General features: G+C 37.9%; 1 protein-coding gene across 6 annotated transcripts in view; it reads left to right on the top strand.

The window, feature by feature from the left end:
• The window catches only part of bdnf (brain-derived neurotrophic factor), a 37,131-nt gene extending 12,494 nt beyond the window's left edge, over positions 1 to 24,637 (top strand). For 3 of the 6 annotated variants that reach the window (XM_028794232.2, XM_028794226.2, XM_028794231.2), the window contains exon 2: positions 23,091 to 24,637. In XM_028794232.2, the coding sequence (XP_028650065.1) occupies positions 23,112 to 23,855 (744 nt within the window). In that variant the 5' untranslated portion in view covers positions 23,091 to 23,111 and the 3' untranslated portion in view covers positions 23,856 to 24,637. Of the gene's footprint in view, positions 1 to 2,452; positions 2,778 to 3,235; positions 3,256 to 3,837; positions 3,883 to 23,090 lie in introns of those variants that run through there. The other 3 variants (XM_028794227.2, XM_028794229.2, XM_028794228.2) reach the window with 3 other exon arrangements.
• Positions 24,638 to 25,158: the final 521 nt, after the last annotated feature.

Raw genomic sequence — 25,158 nt, 5'->3', positions numbered from 1 at the left:
ATATTTATGTCATTTATCCAGGCACTAACATTTCATGGCCATTTATTTTATTCTCCTGCCCGGTTCTTTTAAGAGTTTGTCACCTGCCTCGACAATCATAAGCATGATATACATGTATGGATCATGACATCTGTCACATGATTGGTACATGCGATTGCATTATGAAGTTAACCTTTAAGTTAAAAAGCCACATACAACAGGAAAAACTAGACAGTAACAGGAATAAAGAATATCATATCCAAACAGACTAACAACCTAGGCCTCTGCCTTATCTGTTTTTGACAAATTCAAGTGAGAAGCTGGATAAACAATTAGCCTCAAAAGAATAAAATATTCAGTATATACTAATCAGTCTGTAAAAGTTTTTTTTCATTTCATATTGTATTCTTTTAGAAGGAATTCTTACATCTGGTTTTATATTAATGTGATGAGAACTTCTTTGTGAATCTAGAAGTGGTTAACATTATGAATGAAAGTGGTAGAGAGTCATTCTGAAAGGTTCGCAGACAACCTGAACTTCCAGCACTCTGACTCGTGACTGTACTAAGGCTTTAATTAAAGGCAGGCTAACACAGCAGTGGATGGTAGTTTGTTTTTTTAGCAAGTTTCATGTTTATATAATTTAAATGATCATATGGTGAAGGGGATGGATATCATGTGCAAGTGAGCATCAAAGCCTTCACTGTTAATCCTGAGCAAATGTTGACAAGTATTGGCCTTTTGCTGCAATGCCCCTACCTTTAACAGTAGGATATTAGTTAAAATGAAAGAAAACACAAAGAATATGCACATTATATAAAGCTACAATAAAATGCAGACACAGATAGCCATACAACTGATGTTGTGTTTCTACTTTCATTTTACAAGTTTTGAGCTGCGTCATTGCTACTTGTTCTAGGCTAGCACCCTCGTGTAAAACATTACATAACAATTATCTGACACAGAAAAAGCAGATTCTTATTGAATATTTATGCATCGCAAAGAATGATGGGGTGGAGAAGGGGGGCATCTTTTTGTTCTCTTTCTGTTTTCAGCAATCAAGAATTTTAGCCCCTGCATTACTGAAAAGTGTCACCCAGGTGAATAATCCAAGAAGTTGCATTAATTAACAAAATGACTTCAAATGATAAAAAAAGATGCAGTCATGCTTAATAATTACAAAGGGTGTGATTTTTGTGTGAACGACAGTAGAAAGAGGACTTATAAAAGATGCATACCTTTACAGCTAAGCAACTAAAAATAAAAATGTTGATCCCATCTAAAATAACAAGGCACCAACTACTTGGATAAGTGGTTTGTTTGATTCTTGTATCAAAATATTTATAGTAGCAATAATAATCCATCTATCCACTTTTTGAACCCACTTATCCAATTCACTCTCAAAAAGAGCTGGAATCTACTCTGGCAGGCAGTACAGTACAATGGTTAAGGTGTTGGACTTCAAGGCCTGAGGGTATGGGTTCAAATCCCACACTGTGTCACTGAGCAAGACTCTTCACCTGTCTGTGCTCCAATTTGAAAAACAAAAGAAATGTAAATAATTGTATCATAAATGTTTTAAGTCACTTTGGATAAAAGTATCAAATAAATAAATGCAATTCTTATGGAGTTAAGGCTGGGGGCTGTCAAAAAATAGGACCTGTTAAAGCTCATTGTGGCACTCCTTGTGTGATTTTGGACTATACAAGAAATAAATTGTTGTTGTTGTGGCGATTGGTCCTGGGTGCAATGTAAGAACCAACCTGGAAGGATCATAAGGTAAGGTGGCAGTTGCAAGTCAGCTTTGCCTGCATACATTTAGAACAGTGGGGGAAAACAGATTGACACAACGACTGTGACCAGAATCAGTCCCAGTGTACTGTGCCACTGTGTAATACTAAAGAAACTCCTGCTGATGGTAATCATAACAGCATCTGCATGTTAAATATTCCACTTTAGCTTGTAAAGATCCATGTTGGCTCTGTGAAAGAAACGATTGTCTAATGATGTTATATATACGACTATATGACTGTTAAAGTGCGGGCAGGAAAACGCACCTTATTATAATACATTCTTATATGTGACTATTTTTGCCAGCTTCGTTTTAATCCTGTAGTGCCTACAGTCTGCTTTCATCTATTAAGGACACGCACTCCTTGAAAGTATATCTTGTCTTTGCCATGTTGCTTTAACCTTCCTGGGAAGTCGTGTAATTATTTTATTTCCCCATCTATTTAAACTTACCTCACGAATAAGATAAAAATAAGTTTTTCTTTCTTTTTTTACCTCCCACTTGTCACTTCCTCTGAACAAAAACACCAGGCATGAGTCGTTCACTTTCTGGAGGCATTTTTTCTTTCTGTAATTCTTTCTTTATTCTTTAATTGTAGTGATTAATTGTCCCCACAGCACAGTAGTAGCGGAGGGCCGCCAGCTCGTGCTCACACCGCGAGTCACGTGCCTCTGACATCACGGGCGGTAGTTTGGATAGAAGAGGATTCCCACCCTCGTCCTCATTCAGAGCTGCACAAGTAACTCAGAGAGTGTGCTAGCATGCAATGTGTCTGTGTGCACCAAGATCAAATGGAGCCACTCCAGCGAGGGATGTCACTGCCTTCATCATGCAATCGCCACCATCAATAATTTAATCGATTTGCGGCGCAGCAGACAAGAGAACTTGTAGTCCCACCGGGAAAAGAAGGAAAATTACAAGACAAAACGAAAGTGAGGAGTTTCAGCAAAGAGACCCAAATGAAACTGTTCTGTTGATGTTTTCTTTTACAGCTAGGCATTAAAAGGTAGGCAGCGATTTCCTCGTTATCCGTAGTACTATGATCAGTATGACAGCAGCAGCAGTAGTAGTAGTGCTCGTCTTATTAATGTTGTGTCTTCTTTATTCACGAATCCCTTTGGGAAAAAGTCTGCAAAAGTAATCAAGTACTAGTTTCTGCAAATGTATCTCGTCTGCAGCTCGCTTGAAAGGATCCGCTGTAACTCTATCAGGGTGTTCATTAATAAGAAATGCTGTTATTATCTTGATTGAATTCTTAATGGGCGAACTGTGAGGGGGGTCATTGGAGATAACTCGATTTTCCAAAAGAGGACAGAGATACGGTTTTCACCTGACGCATAAGAACAGAATATTTTTAGAAATGCATCATCTGCGTTGACATGGCTTAATTTTTTTAGCAGTCGTGAAATGCTCACCATCTTATTTTTTTTTTTCCGGAGACGTCTCCTGAAGTATCGTTAATATCGAAATCAGAAACTTAAAAGGTAACTTTGGTAAACATATGCTTTACTCGAATTGTAAATGGGGTGCCTTTTTGTGTGTGTCAATTTGTCTTTTATCGTTAACACGTTTCTAATATATGCACGCATGATTTTTATACACTAAGTCCTGAAGTCTTACGTGCGTGTTGGCTGAGACGGTGGTAGGTAGGTGACGGAAGAGGCGCTCAGACTTTTAAAAGTTGTAAAAATGAATAAAACCTGTTAGATCAATAATCGCACATATGCGGTCGTGCATATCGTGCTGATTGGCAAACAGACACAAAATGTGTATGCAGAAGGCTTTGCTGCAAGACAAATGCATAAATAAAACAAGCAGGCTTGTAGGCAAATATAAAGTCTGATCTTCTCATAAACATTTTATAAGTAACTCGAGATGACAGGCTGCATCACTCAGCTACGGGATAGCCATGAATCTTCCTGTGACCGGTTAAACTCACAATGTGCCGATGAATTTGAAGACATGAAAATCTCGCAATACGTCGTTGTTTTGCTGCAGCTGCAGAAGATTGTCCCAAATGAGGCTTAAAAAAATGGGCTGCTCTAGAAACTGAGGGTAAAAAAAGGTTTGATCGGAGATACTTTATTATTTTCCTTCCGAAACCTACTAGGGTAAGGATTTATGAGTATTAATATATGGAAAAATAGACTCAAATGTTTACTTATTTAATGTTTAGGATATAACGTTGTAGGTTGCTTAAAAACTTTTTTCTTTTTTACACGCTCAGTTTTACCAGTGGAAGAATCGCATGTATTAGATGTCAAATGTGTATCTTTCATTTATTATCTCTTCACATGTCTTAGATAATGGTTTAGATTAGCATGTGAATTGTGCCGTTTTAGTATGTACTGTTTATGAATGTTCTTCTTAAGCGATAGGAATCATTTTTAACGGTAGCATTCTGCCATATTAAGCACTGGATCAAACTGTGTGTCCATGATAGCCTTTTATTAGAGAACTGCGGCAGAAATAAAGTAGTAGAACGAACTTTTCTATCCTTCCAAAGTGAAATTTACATGTTTTTTTTTTTGATCTGCTAAAGGTTTGTTGTGAACTTTTTCCTTCAATATTTTTTTGAATTGGAGCTCGGTTTCATTTTTTGCCAGTCGAATTCTGACCCTGCGGACAACACATCGAATGTTAGTGCGTGTGAATTTCCTTGTTCTAATCGGAAGATTGATAGCCGTCATGTAAGGTACCTGAATATTAAAGGAATGCAAAGCGCCATCTGCAAGGAAAAAAAAAAAAGTAAAAATAATTCATATTCAAACTGCTTCTGTGTCGCGGGCAAAGGCGTCCTCTAGCGGGCATGTAAAGAATTCTTTAGGATTCTTCCTAGCTTCGAGGAATTGGTGTTCTCTGACCGTACATTTGAACGCTGTGAGTGTCAGGACCTCGCGACAAGTCGAGATTGAATTTATTGATCGCAGCTTTGCGTACTAATGAAGAAATGTGACGGCCAAAAAAAGAAGTTGACTATGTAAACATACTGGAAAACGGAAAAAATGAAACTGACCGAATGGAATGTTTGGTATGCGATTGCGGACGGTTTTGGTGAAATGTGTTTAACCCGTTTCCAAACTGTTATTGTATGCAATTAATCATAAAAAAGAAACACGTTATAAACTTTGTTTTAAAATGCGCCGGGAACACGTTCAGATTCTTTAGGTTTTTAAACTGCACTCACTGGATAAGCTTGCTGGGCAATATAAACAGATACATTAGAGTTGTTAGGAAACACTGCTTCGGAAATGTTCATTCGCGCTCTGTTTTAATCATTTAACTTTGCATTTTAGCATCGCATCACGCTGAGTCATTGTGTACATACGACAAAGTGCTGCAAACCCTGGAAAGTCACGTAGTAAACTCAGGCGATTAACTTTTTTTTGTATTAATATTTGTCTTATGAACGCTACATTTCTTTAATTCCCTGTTTGCGAAGATCCTCCGCTTCTGCAGTCTAGCTCTGTAGATTAATTATTATCATGGATGCACCTGTTTTTCAATCCGGTGAGATTACATTTCATACAGGTACGTGCGCTTTTAGCAGTACGTGGACTCTGGTCTAGCTCAACCCAACCCCCCTCCCTTGCACTTCTGCTTTAATGGGCTCCATTAAATAATTAATCGCTTCAGGACGTGGGATAGAGGTGTAACGCAGTTCAATTAATTTCAGGACACAGCTGGAGGGGAGAACCCTCTGATCTTAATCTCTTTCAAGAAAAATGGTCGGAGAAAGATGTCTCTTGTTTATATTCCCAGATTGTTTACCTGGGTATAATTAGAATGAATGTCTCATTGACGTGGCTTTGTTTGCATAGTGGTATGAATGAAATGTGTGCAAAATGCCTGCTCTGGATGTGGATTTAGTCGAGTCTCGGGTTATGTGCACTCGCGCTGATCCAGGATTGGGTGTGTGGTTTAACACGGTCATTTCATTGGATGAGTAACCCGTTCTCTGGGCTTGGTCTGTAATATACTTTTTTCCCCCCCGTTTTTCGTCAGGATCTTTTTCAATGCAGAGTATTCGAAATAGCGCTTGGTAGTCAAATTAAACTTGGGCTAGGATTGTGTGCTTTGCAACGACAATTTTTTTTTTAATCAACGCTTGAATCCGTAGAGGTAAAAGGATACCGCGTTGCCATTTTAACGAATCCCAAAATAAAGCATAAACGCACATTTTCTATTTAAAGCGTGCATTTATTACCTGTTTCTGTGGCATTTTCGGTGCACTGTAGCGACTCGCTTTTTGGAACAAGGTTGGGTAATGTTAATTGTCTCTACATGAACATTACCTGCTTTTTTATTTTAACAGCTATATTATTATACTACACGTTCCATCCGAGATTAGATATCGCGGAATAATCAATAACAGACCCCTAGCCTTCACATCGTAATCCTTAAGGGTTATTTTTAACACTACTCCTGTTTTCTTATGCGGTTGTATGAGGCTTGCAGATCAGCAGGCGTGTGGAAAATTCATCTCCCAAAACTATTTGCATCCCGTGCTATACTGCGAATATAATAAGCCATCTGTGAATTGGTAGTCTACTATTGCCATAGCAACCTGGTTTACTTTTATAGCTGATCACTAACGCAAAATACAGATTTAATAACTGATTAAATCATAGATAGAATGTGATATTCTTGTTGAGTGATTTACACACTGTAAGGTCGATTATATTTTAATAAAGATCTTTCGCTCATAGCAACAGGGTTATGAATTGAGTTTATCCATCTATCCATCCGCTTACTGACCCCGCTTGATCTAATTTAAGGGTCGCGGGGAAACGGAGCCAATCTCGCAGCATGGGGCGCAAAGCAGAGACGAGCCCTGGGCGGTTGCCGGTTTAAGTTAATTTATTTGATTAAAATATTACATTTTACAGGATGCTCAAGGAAAGATACAATTTCATGATACAGGTCATGCGTGATCTTACAGAATAGTGTATTTTTGTGCCCTTCGCCGTAGAGAATTTAATTCCACACGGCGACAGGATCAGTTTTATACAATAGGCACGTCATCACAAAATACATAATTACACGATCGTGCAAAACATCGATTCTTTAATACAGTATCTTTACCGACAAACATGCAGTTGCCAAAGAGACAAGACGTTGTACAGTTTAAGCAAAGCTGAATTTATAGCGTCTTACAATGACAGGTTTAAGCATGTTTTATAATTCAGTCAGTCAACCAACTTTATTTAAAATGCAGAATCACCATGCAGCATGGTCCCAATATACTGTACAAGTAAGAATAGATAAGAAGAATACAAAAGGATCATTTTGCATGCATGTATTGTTTTTATTCACCACCTAGTATGTGCTCGATTATTTGTTTTTTGGAGCTCTCACCTGTCTTGCATATTTCTCGTTTTTAGCTTTTATGAACAGCAAGGCTTGAAGGCGTGTCCTTCGTTTGTGTTAGGAAACAATCCAGTATTTCGATTAGTAGTAATTATCTGTTCTCTGACGAGTCACACGGAGACTCAGTCGACCTGTACCTTACGGTGCATATGCTTTATATAGCGTTAACGTTTAATTTATCCCAATGCGCATTAGTAGCTATAGTGGTTTCCTTTACAAACTCCCATTGTTAAATTGTCACTTTGAACTGGATAAAAGCTGTTTTACTCGAAAAAGATGATAGTTTGAACACTTAGCTATTTGAGATCGCGACGTAAAGATGGATTTATATTCCTGCGGATTATGTCTAACATCTCTCCTCATCGCTCAATGAGTTACTTTCGAAGTGTTCAAGATAAGCTTCTAATATGTTCAGCGTGGCTCAGCAGTAACCACATGCGGCATCCATAATAACGAGGTACCGTATGAATGAATGAATGAAAGCGGCTGAAGACTGCAACTATGAGGGCACGAAACAGTTAACAGTTGTAAAAGGAGAATTTTACGAGGAAACCAATTTACAATACTGATTCAAGCTGGTAGTATCTTTGCATATATCCATAAACTATAGTTTGTTTCTTTGTGCGTGTGTGTGGTTTTTTGAGGACTTCAGTAATTTGTCTATTTATTGCATAGTCATACGGTGTTGTATTTTCAGGTCTGCAAATCAAATGCTGACGCGGTATTTTTATCTATGCGAATCACGAAATGCCGTTTGTACACCCACTCTTCATAAACAGCTGTACGATTTCAACGCTTCTGATATGTCCGATGGCCCGTCATCATTCCTTGAGTAAACTGCGTCTGCAAGGGGGGTACAGTGATGGCTTCCGTAAGGCATCCTTTCAGTTGAACTTTGCTCGTCAAAAAACTTGACCAATAGTTCAACATAGAGTCACGCCGGCTTTGTGCCCACATTTGGTGACAGGTGACAATAACATGTTTACCAACGCTCTGACGTGTAGAGATCATTAGTCAATGGGCCTCTTTGACTCTCAAGGGTGCGAAGACGGCAGGACCCACGTCAGCGGAGAGCTGGGACTGCACGTGGAAAGAGAGCGGAAAGGGAATTGAGTGTGGCTTAATTGTCTAATATAAGAGGAGCGCTTAATTGGACGCTTAAAAGGGATAAGATTCTAATTCAATGAATACGGCAGGTACTGGAGTAGTCGTGGTTTTAGTGTGCCGACAAGCTAATGGGCAATGAAGTGTGAGTAGATGGCGGCACCTACAGGCTCGATTTGTGTACTGCAACCCCGTGTTAAAAACCGGTGAGGTGTCGTTATCTCTCTCAATCAATGTGGGGATTTATTGCCGTCGGCTATTAAAAAGTGCTTTATGGAATCATCACCATGAGCATTAAGTGGAAACCTAATAAACCACAAAGAATTAAATAACAGTGCATCGAGTAAGACAAACAGTGAATGCGTAGGCTCATCATTAACAGTTTCTTAATCTCCAAGATCGCTGATATCTTTAGATTCAACTTTAGGATTATTTAACATTCGTTTGCATAACATGAAATGTACTTGTGCTGCTTTCAGTAACCGTGTTTAATGAATACGCTTATTTATGTTGTGCATACTACAAAAAAGACCTAATAGCACAAGTTTACGTTTTCATTTTTATTGTATTATTAACAGAGATCTCAAACTTTACTGATTTGATTTTTCCATTTTAAAAGGTTTGCAATGATTTGACATATAAATAAAAACAGGTATTTGGCTTCTCATCTTTTTGCATTAGTAGTTGGCTTCTATTGTATTGGAGAGAACTGGATTTAGATACATTTACTCTTATCAATTTTAATGAAAAATGTGGCTATTCCGTAGATTTCTTTTTGTTGCAGTCTGAAAGAAATCTTATGGAGAAAATGACAAGAAATGTGTCCAATGAAGGAACAACTTAAGTAGTAAGATTTTCCTTCAGCATCTTCACATCTGACTGTTGCATTTGGTGGACATTGACTGAAAGGCAGAGCAATAATGCAGCTTTACAGCATGCAGCACAACATTCAAGCATATGGTGAATTCCAAATTCTATTGATTCAGTTGTTCTGAAAGACATCTTCTGGAACTGCAACACTACTTTTAGTGTTTTAAAACCTCATATTTATAGCATTTGACTAAGATTAATACTGATGACCCCTTCCATTACTTAAGAGCTGACATTTGCCTGCGTCAGAGGCAGAGATAAAAATAGTCATGCGAAATTTGCTGCATTCTGTTTGCCTCATTTGGCTAAATAAAAACATACTGTAAGTAATTTTGAGATTCTTTAGTAAACAAAGGAGTTTTAATCCTTACTAATGAAAAATGTAAAATGTGTCCATTTATATTTGGCCAAAATTTGCATATTTCCCAATGAATCTGGGAGTTAGGTAAGGAAGCTCCTGGATCCATGCCTAAATATTTTGTTCCCTTAACTTTGGTGGTAGTATTTACAGTAAATAAAACATGGGGACCATCATGCAGATTTGTTGTGGCAGGTGCATATTTTCAGTGGGCTTGCTGCACCACCTAGTGACAGATGAGTGCTGAAAGGATAGAATGTTCTAATGATGTAAAGGAAACTGTTGTTAGTGAGTAGCAAATCAATATAACAGAGTGAGACAGAATTACATTTTAGTCCAAATTAAAAGAAGACCCTCTGATAACACAGATCTAGAGCAGTGTGCAGACCCCAATATAATATAGAAGATCACTGGCTGACTCTCTCTTCCCTTCTAAGGATGGAAGTGTAAAGTTGTTTTTTTTTTTGAGAGAATTGTGCAGTCACCAAGACTCTGAGTCATTTTCTAGAGTTCATAACTGAGACTGCCTTGCTCAGTATGTATGGTTCAGATTAAGGATGAATTATGCATACTGAGTAAAGATAAAATTCTGTATATCATGGCAGTGCACTGTGTTTGATGGACTTCACTTTATGGTCTGGGTCCTAGCTTTTGCCATCACTACAGTCCTGAAATAGATAATCGATAGATAGTTGAATGAACTGAAGTACACATGATAGAATTCATGTTTAAAGTTATTCAAGTCTCCATATTATCTCTGAAAAAAAAATACAGTATATATAAGTAGTCAACCTTAGTGTGATACAATACATGGGTACAGTATATGTACATTTAGTATATAGAAGTTGTCGACCATAGTCTGATACAATATATAAGTACAGTATATACAAGTAGTCAGGCTTGGTCTGATACAATACATGGGTACAGTATATATAAGTTGTCTACCATATTCTGATACAATACACGGGTACAGTATATGTACATTAAGTATGTATGAGTTGTGAACCATAGTCTGATATAATATATAAGTACAGTGTTTATAAGTAGTCAACCTTACTATGATACAAACATAGGTACAGTATATACTGTATAAGTACAGTATACATAAGTAGTCAATCTTAGTCTGATACAGTATATAAGAGTAAACCTTACTATGATACAAAACATAAGTACTGTATATATAAGTAGTCAACCTTAGTCTTATGCAATATTTAAGTACCTTACAGTATATACATGCATAGTGTATAAAAGTAGTCAACTATAGTCTAATACAATATATGAGTGCAATACACAGTATATATTTACAGTTTATATAAGTAATCAACCTTAGTCTCTTACAATATGTAAGTAAAAATATATATATGTAGTCAACCTAAATCTGATATGGTAGATAAGTTTTTCTTTTTTTTTTTTAAACAGTGATCAAAATTTTGTGATGGTCATATAATTAAGCAATGAACATCCACCCATCCATTCTTGAACCTTCTAACTCTAACTATAGGGCTCTATGGAGCTAGAGCCTTTCCTGGCTACGTCAAGCAAAAGGCATGAACCATGCCAGATGCCAGTCAATTGCAGATCATACCAGGCTAAAATACAGTCACCAACTAACCTACTCATCCTATCTTTGGGAAGAGGGAGGAACACTGTGGTACCCATGGGAAGCCCCATGCAGACTCAATGGGAGTATTCAAACTGTTTGATGTTTTGCAACCATTCTGTCATCTTTGTAACAGAGTTGGCTAACTGGTCAGTATTTTCATTTTTTTTTTTGAGAATAAATATACTTACAAAGTGCCATTCACAGCAAGGCCAAAAATAAAATGAATGTAATAAAGCAAACGCGTGACTTGGAAAAAAATTATAAACTTGCAGTAAGTTTAGAAGTCTTTTTGTGTCTTTATTAACATAGAAAGTATTCTTGGTTGTCACCTGGGCTCAGCTCAAAATCTGTCTTTGTCACTGTTGACTGCCTGAATGACAGCTTTTTAATTCCCGGATATTCTTCTGGTAAGACAGAGAAAACCATATGGAAATGGCAGAGGAAACTGAGGGGGAGGGGAACTCACTACTCCGCTCTTAACCTGCTGTCAGACACTGATTAACACTACATCTGGAAGTTCATGTTTCTTTTTTCCAGACCAGAATTCCTTTGGTTTCTTTTTATTCCACATTTCAGATATCTTGTCCTGCCTCCATCACTCGTCTTCTGGTGAGAGGTTGAAACTGATGTTGAGAGTTTACATGAAACCCCTGAGGCCAGCCTGAACTGGGTTTCACTTTATGGGCTGGGTAGTAGCATATGCCATCACTATAATCCTGAAATGGATAATCTAGTTAATAGATAAATGGTTGAATGAACTGAAGTACACACATGAAGAGAGATTTTTTCAAGTTACAGAATGTGTTTATCCAGAAAATCACTAGACACTTTATTTTTCTAGAAGGTCAATGTGCCAATTCTGGGTATAGAAAGTCAGCTATGATGCTATTTGTATACTTTGCCTACCTGATATGCCAATGATTAAAGAAAACTTCTAGAGGTCTAATTTTGACTACAATGCAAATTATGCTGGTTTACTAAATTTAAAATGTGTATGTCCCAAGCACCACAGCTTATTGCATGGTTATTATGAATGTGCAAAATCCTAGGCAATTAATAGTTGGGAATTTTAAAAGTATTGGTGGTATGGTGGCTAATCCAGCTGTTTCCCAGCTCCTGTCATCTTGATTTGATTTCAGTCCCGGTCATTGTCTACATGGCATTTGCATTTCCTCCCATTCTCTAGCTTCCTTGCACAAACCAAACTCATACTTGTTAGGTAAAATGGTGATAACAAATTGGTCATGGTGGGTGTGTGCTTGAGCTGTTCATGCACTGGGCTACCTACCTTGAGAACAATACTGCTGGAAAATACTCTAGCTCATGGACAACCTATATTGGAAAAATCGGGATCAAAAAATAAATTATTTAAACTTTTAAATTCCTCTTAAAAATGGTAAATTGAGGAGCGCTTATTAAATAAAACAATACTAGGAAAGGGTGAATTCCAAAAACTTACCACAAATGTTATTCTCAAGCCTTGTGAATCCAGTTCAGGATCCATAAGATTTGAAGCATGTCTCTTGAGCATGAGGTGCAAAGCAGGAACAATCTGTGGACAGAGTGAACTGCAGGGTCCACTCTTGCACACACTCACAGGGCCAATTTTAGAATTGCAAGATTGCATAATTTGCACCTCTTTGGAATGTATGAAGCAAATCAGAGAAAACCATTGCAGACAAATGAAAATAATTTTAACTCCATACAGGTAATGGATGGGCATGGACTACAAGCTTAGGATCTGTGAGATAGTAGTACTAACTCTGCACCACCTTGCAGTCCCACTCTGAAAACATCTGTCCATCTTCATAACCCACTTATCCATGGGTCAGCTGAAGCCTATCTCAACAATCATCAGGCACAAAGCAGCAACAGCACCCGGACAGGGTGGTCATTGATCACATGATGAACACACACACACACATTGGAGCCAACTTAACACCGCCATTCCACCTAATCTGCATGTCTTTGGTCTGTGGGAGGAAACCGGAGAACCTGGAGGAAACCCATGTGCACACGTGGAGAACATGCAAACTCCCCTTGAATCCAGGTCTCCTTGTTGCAAACCACTGGCTCATTGTAACACCCCACATTGAAAACAGAATATTAAAATTGATACACTTGATTACGCACAGATAATCTGAAATGGGGAAAGTATCCAGGGGATCTACAGTGTGTATCATAATTTATAATTTTTCTGTACCCTGAAGAATGAAGTGCTTTCAAATTTGTATTTGACTGCAGATTTCATAGGCTTTATGTATATAGCAGATGGCATATGGTTTGTGTTGAAAATCAAAGTAATCAAGCAGGCAGTTTCTGTTGAGTTTAGATATGTCTCTTCATTGACTCAGAAAAAATATGCTGTAAAAGTAATATTTAGAGTTAATACAAACCTTAGCACATCATAAGTACCATAATACTGGATGTAAGTAGAGTGGTACAAATTTGACCACCATTGACCACCCGTGATTTTTATTATAATTGACATCAAGTATTGTTAACAAAGTTCAACTGGCAAAGGACAAAGTGCAGCGAGGCATTTCCCATGTTTTAGCATCATCCATAGCACTTGGAGTACAAGAAAACCACTTTTAAAGACAGCCTCATTCAACAGAGGAACATCTCATGGAACAAATAAAATTTGGAAAGATTAGTCTTATTATAAGATGTTGAATAATAAAAAACACATGGGCAAAAAATAAAGTTAAAGAAATCTGCCAGACATAACTTCATCTAAGAGTACAGAATCTACACAGGAAGAGATAAATAAAATGCACCTCATGTGAGGCAAACAACATATGGTACAGTCTAATATTCCTAGGCAACTGTGGGAACATTTGGAAACAAGTCAATTAAGTAACGGAATGCATATTCGAGGTGAAAATCTTGTTTACACCAGTTGTTAGCATGAACTAGTGAACAGTTGCATTTCTGTTAAATAAAACTTGAGATTTGCAGCTGAAAGCTATTTCAGTTTTGTCAATCTGAGAAAATGTTCTCCATTATCACATTCTTATTTCTTAAAACAATTTACACTGATATTTCAATATATGTTCTACAAAAAATAAAATGTCTTAACAGCGACATCTAATGGTGCCTGCCTTAGAATAAACAGGAGTAGATTCCACATAATGGAAAAAGCAGATTTAGAATTTTAAGAGATGATCCAAATGCATATTGATGGCTCATCGATATGAATGTTCACTAAGATATGACTTTTTAAAATATATTCATCAGCATTTTAAAGATTCAAATTTACTAACTATAGCTGAAAAATACAGAACAATTATTATCAATGAACCTGTTGCATTTGTTGTAAAGTTCCTTAAAATATGGAAGATCACATTTGGGTGTGGGTGACTAGATCTCAAAGAGTTCGTTATATAAGTAGTCACATTTAGATGCCACACTGTTTACACAAATTATTAGTCTTACCTTGTTTGCTTCGCAGTAATCCTTGTAGTAGCTTTGTCAAAAGATGACTTGAAAGTTTATTTTCAAGTAAACAGTATTACTATACATTTCTGAACTCTGTGTATGCATTTTAAACTTCAACAGGAGAGCAGGTAGTATGTTTTCAGTTAGTGGGAGCGGCAAAGAAAAGGATTAGAGGAGTTTTGTTCCGAGGGAATGCGTGAAACCTTACAACGAGTGATGCAACACATCTTTTATCATATTTGCATTAAACTGGTAAATTGGGATTTACTTTAATCCGGCTACAGCATTCAGAAATGACTGAAATTTTTGATACATTTTGGAAGGCTAGGGAACAAGGTGTAGTCTTTGATAGATTCTTATCAAATGAAAGTGTGGGGAGGAGCAGGAACTTGATATGCGCACAAGTTTATGTATGTCAGGTGAGCATATTATGTCATCTGCATAGAAAACAGGCCAAGGAAGGCTGTTGATAAACAGTGGGTGGAGGAAGTGCTCACAAAAAGCAGTTAGATATCTTGATGTGGTCTGGTGGATCTATTGAACAATGCTACAGGGCTTTTCCTTCCACAGGTCTTCTGTTTGTATTGTTCTACTACTGGTCATACATTTTCTGAAGACCTGGACAGTCCAGTTGAGATCAAGGGAAAACACTTTGATAGTAACAGGGGTTTCCCATGGTGTCATGGGAGAGATCTGCTAGTTTTCCAGGATCTCCGTTTTTAATCTGGTCCTGCAGGAATTACTCCCTGATTTATTAGTGTTGGTGTTTGCACAGTGAAATACATTTTCAGTGTCAGTGAGCAGAATATTAGGTTTACAAACAGTTTAAAGACGATGCAGTATGTTATTTCCTAGTGTTCCTATCTAGGGTGACAATTCTAAGTATATCTTCACCACTAAAGTGAAGTTTTCCATTTTCCTGTTCAGTTGGTTACCCCATGTTAGCCCAAGATCTAACTTTAAATTCAAGTACAAAATATTCAGTTTTTGTTAAAAGTTTATTTAGATGGCGCAGTGGTTAACATTTCTGTTGTATAGATCAAACATCCTGGATTTGAATTGCATTATTTGTTGCTATCTTTGTGAAGCTTGCATGTTCTTCATGTTACTAAGATGGTCTTCCTCTGGGTAGCCCAGTTTTCATCCAATAGACCTGCATGGCAGGTTGAATGATGATTCTAATTTGGGCCCACACGTGAGTAGGCCCTGTAATGGACTGGTGCCACACGCACGGTTACTTCTTCCCGTATATTTGATGCTCTTAGGACAGACTTCATGTCCCCATGATCTGAAATTGGATTAAGCAAGTTTGAGAATATTATATATGGTAGATATTGTATTTATTACAACATTCACACCAACAAATCTGTTAGTTTGGTTTGTGGTATTTCATCACACCTTTAGGTAAATGTTGGTTGTCCAATGATCCCCCATGAACATAAACGAGTTTAGGAAATGGATGGCTGATACTAAATAAAGGAACACAAGAAAAGTGAAAGCTAAGTTGCCATTACTTCTGCATTTTAATGTATAGAAAACGATAAGTGTTGGCAGAGTATGTGGGGGTGGGGTGTATGAGATAGGCTTTGGGGTGGGTTTAGAAAAAATTCCAGAACATCCAGTAAAAATAGCCTGAAGCAGGCTGAAACATGGTGGGACAACTTCTGGCCTCCTGTGTTGACAGACAACAGGAAGCAGAGATTTCTAGGACCTTTTTATAGAAAATGTTATAGTATTACACAGCTAGAAAGCTCAGAACTCAGAACTTAATGTACAGTAAGTGTTTAGAAGGGCAAACTTCACGATGAAACTCTTGGCATCAGTAGACCAGGATATACAATACATTAATCCTTATATAAAATACAAGTATGTCAAGATTGCTTTTGCAAGGAGTCTTGTAGAGTAAAGACAGATAAGCCTTTTCCAAAAACTATTTACATTTTTTTTTGTAAATAAGAGCTTAGTCTTAATCTGATTATTGTTGGACAGTGAGGATCATGTCGCCTTTTATTTTAAGTGCAGCTGATTTTTTTTTTTTTTTTTTTTTTTGAAAATTTTCTTGAGACTTTTACTTTCCAGTGAGCCATGCTTTACCTGGGGTCATTTTGGAAGTGGTAACTGATTTTAATTCCTCTTTAAAACTTGTCAGTCATTTGCAGTGCTGCAGGGCTTAGGTGTGGATGTTGTGCTCGGTAATTAAGGGTGTTCTGAGTTGTGGAAGCGCCGCAGCAAGAATGGCTTTGAAAGTCTCATTATTTTGTCATGCTGGTGGAAACTGGCGCACCAAATGTCTTTGCGATCAAGGGGAATTAAACAAGAATTTGCCTTGGTACAGTTTATCCATCAATTTTACCTTCATTTTTCATAGCGTCTTTTATAGTGAACACATTTGCAAAAAATGTGTAGTGCAGGTTATTTACATTTCTTTCATTCAAGGACCCTAATAGGTTACTTCCTTGTCTTGTGTTGTTCTTCTATAAATTTTTAATGTATGAGAATTGTGCTTTCCTGTGTACTGTAGTTTTATCTGATATGAAAAACATTCTGATGCCATTCCTGAATTGTTTTGGGATAGCAGTGGACCTGCAGTGTTTCAATTATGGATTGATATCAATGTTTGGATCACTCCATACCATATATCTGACTGCCATGGAATTAGAAATATTAGAGCAAGTAGCACAAAACCTATGCTCTTGCATAGGCCAAGGATGCAGCATTAGACAGACGGTTCCATGATTAACATTTCATAGTAAATACCTCATGGAGTGCAGAAGTTATGCTACAGACATACTTTGCAAATTTCTGAAAAGTTCTTCAGTGTTGTAGTTCAGGATCTATTGCATGTATCTTGTTACTGTTGGCTACTACGAAAGTCCATTTGTACTAGGTCCATGTCCATTCTGGGTTCATTAATAATAATAATAATACATTTTATGCATATAGCACCTTTCCTATGCACTAACACCTAAAGAAATCCAGTGGGTCAAAATTTGCACTGAGCAGAAAGACAAAGTGTGGCAGTGGTTAGAACTGATGCCTCACAGGTTTATGCTCATGGGTTTAAATCTCTGTCCATTTGCTGTCAGCGTGGAGTTTCTACTTTTTCCCTGTGTTTGTGTGGGTCCTTTCAAAGTCAACTAGTTTCCTTCCTCAACCCAAAGAAGTGCACATCTGGTTGATTTGCAATTTTAAGCTGATCCAGTATGAATGTGAGTGTGTATATAAATATAACTTATGATGCACAGGGATCCCATGGAGGGTTCCCTTTGTAACAGAATAAATTCATTCACAATATCGGTGAATGGAATGTATAAGCAGCCAGATGTTGATTTTTATATGCTGAAGGAATTTGTCTCTGTTTCATATTGTAGAACATTTTCCAAGATGTCCTAAAGTGACTTTCCCTAAATAGGCAGATCCTCAAGGCCTTGTCAGCACCTTTGGTTTACAATTGTAGAAGTGACCGTAGATGAATTGGCAGCCCATATGACATGGCGTGCCATAAACTGGAGAATAATACTTCCTGTGCAGGCATTGTGAGTTTCAAATGTGCATGGGTTTCCCCAATAATTATTTGATGTTTTGGTTGTGGTGGGTGAGCAGTGCAGGGACTTTTCTTACTACTTCACTCAGATTTTCTGCCCTCAATGACCTTGCCACTGTATTAGCCAAGTCACTTCTGTCTGCACATCCTGCATCAGATTTCTGTTTTGCAGCTGTAAATCATTTCTTAATGTTGACTAAAATACTCTTTCATCCACAGATTTAGTGTTACTCTCACAATATTGTAACAATGTATTGTTTCCTTTTTGACAGTTCCTGTGTTCAATTCTAAACTTGGTGCTGAGGTTTCCTTATTCATTTTAGGATTTGTTTACCTTGTACAGTTGTAACACCGGAAGGCATGGAAAATACTGGTACCTTCAGGCGGCTCATCATAAAATCAAGTTACAACAGATAAAAGCTCCATGAATCTCAAAACATGATACACGTGACACAGAAGAATATATAAAATGATGTATTGGTTTGTCGAATATGGGATAATATCTGCATGCACAAAAAAGAGTAACCCAAGAAATTATCCAAAAATGCATGTGCCTATGAGCCGCAGTAGGAAAGTCCTTATCCATCCATATTGCAACACTATAGTAAACCAGCTCACTCATCCAAAAAGTGTGCTTCTCATGAAAGAGAATTTTGAAATAAGACAGGATAGTATTAGTGAATGCACGGACAGCCAATTTGTTGCCAATGACTGTTGTTACATAAGGTGTATGGCTAACCTGGTGTACTGCGTGCCCCATTTACTACATAGCTGACATGACTTTGGACGTTGGATTACAAACTTTCTCTAGGATACTCATGAATAACATGGCTGTTTTTTGGCGTGCTGCTTTTGGACTTCATGGTTAGATGAATCCAAGACCTGAGATAGCACATTAAGTGCTTGTGTTTCTGCTTCTGGAGGTTACCAGGGAGTAGCATCAAAGACAATACCAAAGGACTTCTGAATAATTTACATTATAATAATTTCTATATTAAGGCAATCATTTTTGTTGTGAAACATATGATGGTGAAGCTATTTTATCTTTTATATTTGATTGCTTCACAAAAAGCCATATTTTGTCTTTGCCATATATGACAATAAGCCAACTAAAGTACAGTATACATAGTCAGCCTCCATGGTCTCAAGGTACTGGATGCAATGCTGCCTTCTTGTGGTAAAAGCTCTCATAGCACCCCTCCAGTACCAGTGGCAGTGTCTATTCCTAGCATCCTCTCTCTAAGAATGAAAGAAAGAAAGAGACTGGTTCAATGACAAGTACAACCTTAATACCCCATTAGCAATGCACCCTCAACACACTGCCATAATTCAGTAATGTCCTCTCCTTCTTTTATGTCAGGCAGTTTACAAGTCTCAGTGACACCATTGCTTATTTATGTGTGCAGCTATAAGAACTGCCAGGATAAGTGAATTACATACAGCAGTAAGAGATCTGAGATTGAACTGGCACTTTGTGGTTCACAGTCCAAGCCATGCTGTGTTTTAATAGTAATAACAGTAATTCTTTACATTTATATAGCACTTTTCTCACTACTCAAAGTGCTTTACACAGTGGGAAGTGGGGAGCCACTTCAGCCACCACTGGATGATGTGATTGCAGCTATTTTTGTGCTAGTGCACTCAGCATGCATTAGCTGTTAGGTGGTGAAGGGGTGAGAGATAGTTATCCAGTCAGAGACAGGGGATGATTAGGGGGTCAGAATGACGAGGCTGAGGTGGGAAGTGTAGCCAGGACATAGGGATGCACCCTACTCTTTATGAAGGATGCTCAGAGATTTTATGACCACAGAGAGTCAGGACCTCGGTTTTATGTCTCATGCAAAGGACAGCACCATTTTTACCGCAATGTCCCCATCACTGCACTGGGGCATTGGGATCCACATTGAGACCACAGGATAAGAACCCCCTGCTGGCTTTGCCAACACCTCTTCCAGCAACAACCCATGTTTTATCTGGATGGTCTCCCATCCAAGTACTGGCCAAACCTGAACATGCTTAGCTTCAAGTGGATGACTTGTTCTGGCTGCTGTTTAAGGGTGTTGTCCTGGCTTGCCCCCATTTGCCCACACCATTTATAGCTTAGGTATTTAAACTATTAATTGTCATACCTAAATATAGGACTTAGAGAATCACTGGGTTTTCTTACAAGTAATTTAACTCGGTGGTCAGTTTGTGAAGAGCAAGATGATCATAATGATTCTTTTTCCTTTAAGTGTACAGAATCAAACGTTTTTAGATACTTTTGTGTGCCAGATACTGGCACATATAAATTATTTTAGTTCTCTTCTTCTATTTCCATTATGTATTGTGGGGAACGGGAGTCAAGCCCAATACCAAGGCGTACAGAAGCACAGTCCCATTCACACCAGGGCAGTTTGGCAGTGGCTGAGTAGAAAATGTGTGTTTTGTCTGACCCACATTTTTGGGGCCCTGAAGCTTGAACTGCTCTGGGGCCCCTTCTCAACCAGCAGTGAGGTCTGGGTAACCAGTTATCTTCTTCAATGGGGTTTTTCCATGACAGATCACCACAATTTTTGTTTTATTTTAACCACTACATGTAGGGGTTTTAAAAAAAACCCTTTTCATACAGTAGACTCCTAATATTTTTAAACAACGTGAACTAAAGTCACTTCTGAGGCCTCTTCAGGATTAAGGGCCCTGAAGCTTAAGCTTCACTAGTTTCATTGTAGACCTGCCCCTGTCTGTAGATGTAACCTGTGCTAACATTAAAAGAGAACACATATGGCAAGGCAAGCTTGTTTTACTGTGCCGGTTTTATAGAAAATTTAAAATGTAGAAAAAAATAAGAGTAATAATGTCATGGCCTAAGCACATACACATTATCTAAATGTATGAGAAAAGTAAACTTTGCAGAGATAGAGATGAAACGAGAAGACATCAGGAGATCAAGGTGTACTTGAGCATGGGAAAGGTGCTACCTAAATAAAATGTATTATTATATTATTATTACAATACAAGTAAACCTTCAATTAAAAAAAAAAAAAAGTGGCAGTTAACTAGTGGACGGGGTTTGAGAACCACCAAGTGATGTTGCTGGACCTGTAGTGCCGTCTTTCTGCCACAAGCACCAGAATGTGTTGGGCCAACCTAATTACTGAGTGTCTCAGAGATGGCTGCAGTCAATTAATATAAATAAATAAATAAATCGACACATGACATCCACTCTGAGATGCTGGTATCCCTGCCGGCAGAATCAAGTGAAAAGGGAAGTATAATCAGGGCTTTCTTGTTCTGTCTGTCACATGAAAAGAATCAGCCATTATGTTTATTTTTTTACTGCCTTGGGTAAAACAACTTAAGTCTCTTGCATGGATTACCTTTTTTTTTTTTTTTTTTTTTTTTTGCTAGTATTCTTGGAGATGCTCTTGGCAGCTGATGAAACAGGAGTCGAGTGTTTATTATACGTAGGACATGATCGTAGTCAGGGCTCCGGAGAGAGCATGCCTGCCTCTAGGGCTGTCTTCACAGTGTTTAAAAATATAGGGCAGCACATATCAATTAGTCTTGAAGAACCAAGGTTACAAGTGAATGTGTTTGTGTATGTGTGTGCGTAAAGGGGACGGGGCAGTCTAATCATATTTTAGTACTTTTTTCAAAAACCTAATTTTCTGAATCATTCTAAATACATATGAATTATTAATTTAGGAATGCCAACGGGCCCTTAGGAATTGTACCTGTTCTGTTGCTTCAGTTACTTTTCTCATCTGTTGCCAAAACAACACCTTGTAAAAGAACAGGATGTGATTAAGTGTGGCGACACTGCCCAGTTCTGACAAATTGGTTTTCTTACAGCTGTCTTGAAGTACAGTAAGGACCCAGTTATTATTATTATTACTAATTATTATCATGACTCTAATGTTGAGTGAGATTCTCTCACAATAGCTCTGTGATTCTGTAATCACAGAAGAAAACATTCTTAGTTTATAATGAAATGAACCTCAAGATTCCCCATATAATAGGGTAGAAAGTGTCTTTTTTTTTGCTTTCTGACTGGTGAGCCATGGAACAATTGCCTCCCACTTTAATTATAGTACAGCATGCCCCTGTTTATGGGACATGTTCCCTGAGCTGACACCCAAATCTGCTACTTCAAGTACCTCAGAAGTGGGAGCCTTCAGTGTCTCAAGAACCAGCACCTCATCACTATCCACCATAATGACAGGAATAGTTTGGGTTTAATGGCAATTTAGAACCTGGCAACCCTGACAGGGATTTGAAAGAAAGAGACTTTGTGAAGGTCAAAAAAAAGAACGCAGATATGAGACGTGAGTGTGCAGACGGCTTGAGCCAATGTTCTCTCCCCTGGGTGCAAATTAAGGCTTGAGATAAATATTAGACATATTTTAAACAAAAGAAATCGGGGAGGAGAGAACGTAAAAAGAGAATACAGATGGATGTCCAAGGTTCTCAGAGTGTGCATCTCCAGGGGGAGACAGCACACAAGACTGCCCTCCAGGGGGGTAATTTGCACTGTTTTTTTTTTTTCTCTTTTCTTTCTAAAAAAGGCTCAACACCTGCTAGGGTTGTCAAACTAGAAGGCAGCAAGAGAGACTGCTAATTTAGGATTTTTAACAGCTTATTACTTACCTTACTAAAATGACAGAGTTTTCTTTTTTATTTTATCTCAGTGAAAGAATGTTTACAACTTATTTTAACCCTGACAAAATATAAAAAGAAAGAAAATGTCTGTCTTATATCCCATAATTGTAATGGATTAATTTCTGTAGGGTCCTGTCACAGTCCACCAGGAATGTGTAAAGCGGAGGAACGTGGGAAAAAGGGGGAGGAGAAACATTATCAAGGCTCTTAATGACATCTCGAGAGCCTCTTCTCTGAGCTTCCTGTGGAACTCCCAGTGACGTCAGTGGTCTAACCACTGATGATGTCTAAAAGTCAGATTGGTTAACATGTGGCAATGATGGATGCTGTTCACCTCTCCTCACACCTCTAATACATCTGTTTTTTTTCTCTTTCTTTTCCATTGCAGTTCCACCAGGTGAGAAGAGTGATGACCATCTTGTTCATTACTATGGTTATTTCATACTTTAGTTGCATGAAAGCTGCTCCCATGAAAGATGCCGGCGTCATCCGAGGTCACGCCGGACCGGGCTACCTTGGAGCACGGACCCATGGGACTTTGGAGAGCATGGGTGTACCCCAACGTGGATTGCCGTCACTAGCGGACACTTTTGAGCAGGTCATTGAGGAACTGCTTGATGGGGGAAATGAGCCTCAGCCTGCCACAAAGGGGGCTGATCCCAAGGATGCGGACATGTACACATCACGCGTAATGATCAGTAGCCAAGTGCCTTTGGAACCCCCTCTGCTCTTTCTCCTGGAGGAGTATAAAAACTACCTGGACTCGGCAAACATGTCCATGAGGGTGCGCCGCCACTCAGACCCGGCCCGCCGAGGCGAGCTCAGCGTATGTGACAGTATTAGTGAATGGGTGACAGCTGTTGACAAAAAGACGGCAGTGGACATGTCAGGGCAGACGGTAACCGTCCTGGAAAAGGTCCCTGTACCAAACGGCCAATTGAAGCAATACTTTTATGAGACCAAATGTAACCCAATGGGCTACACCAAGGAAGGCTGCAGAGGAATCGACAAGAGGCATTACAATTCCCAGTGTCGGACGACCCAGTCATATGTACGAGCTCTCACTATGGATAGCAAAAAAAAAATTGGCTGGCGCTTTATAAGAATAGACACTTCCTGTGTATGTACATTAACCATTAAGAGAGGGAGATAGTGAATTTAACGTTGTATAGATTTTATTGAGAGAAAAAAAGAGAAATTATCTATTTGTATATATACATAACAGGGTAAATTATTCCGTTAAATGATAATTTTATGGACTGCATGTAAAGTTTAAAAAAAAAAGAAAAAAAAAAGAAGTTTATACAGTAAAGTGGTAATACGGTCTATTTATTGAACATATCCATGACCAAGACAAATAAAAGAAAAAAAAAAAATAAAGTCATCTGCGCACAATTTCAAATAATTCTGTATTACATTCCTCAAGACATTGTGGTTTGTTTACGTTGCCAAGAATCTGAAAAAATAATTAAATAGAAAACACAGAAAGTAAAATGAATGAAAAAATATTGCATGCTGCTTCGATTGTGAAGTGAGAAACTGTCCACTTTGAAAAAGGAAATCAATTCTGACCAAAACATTCCGTTTACATTTTAGACAGTAAGTGATCTTTATTCCTGTTAGTATTATACTTGTTTACTGCTTTAAACTTCTACAGATAGCATTGGAATTCAATTCAAATGTCAAGGTGCTGTTGTCAAAGCTTTGCTGTTTATTTTTTTATTCCCACAAAGTTTAAAAAATGAGATATAAAAGATTATTCATTGACATATGTTCTGCAAAATATAATTCATTTTGTATGTTGTGACGTTGTTTGCAATATTAAATTAAAATATTTGAAGAAATAAAAAAAAAAAAAGAAATCCTATAGGCAACTGAAAACTAAACCAATGAAAATAAAGGTTTAACTCTCCCTTTGTGAGTTATCCATGGGTAGAGTGTGGAGTTTTCAGTGTGTGTTTTTAGAGTGGTGTGTTACAAATTTCCTAGTGATGCTAAAAACATTTATAGGTGTGTATTACGATAATCTCTTAGCTGTAATAATTTCCCAATTTATATGTGAGTGTGTGCCATGAACTGTCATTGGTCACGACTAGTGTGTTGCCATGACAGACATTGGCTCCCCTGAACTGGACAAGCAAGAAAATGAAAGAATGGGTATGTGTCTGCTGTGTGTGTGTGTGATTGTGTAAATTTCTCTCTCTCTCTCTCTCTCTCTCTCTCTCTCTCTCTCTCTCTCTATATATATATATATATATATATATATATATATATATATATATATATATATATATATAATATGCTGTTACTGTGTGTGTGTGCGTGTGTGTGTGTGTGTTTGTATATCTATACAGCCCAAAATATTTTATATATATATATATATATATATATATATATATACTCACTCATTATCAATGCTTACTTCATCCATTTCAGTGTTGCAGACATATATAAAC

The sequence above is a fragment of the Erpetoichthys calabaricus genome, chromosome 2 (assembly GCF_900747795.2).
Source record: "Erpetoichthys calabaricus chromosome 2, fErpCal1.3, whole genome shotgun sequence".
NCBI lineage: Eukaryota > Metazoa > Chordata > Cladistia > Polypteriformes > Polypteridae > Erpetoichthys > Erpetoichthys calabaricus.
Note: the sequence above shows the minus strand (reverse complement) of the source record. Positions and strands in the feature narration are given on the sequence as shown.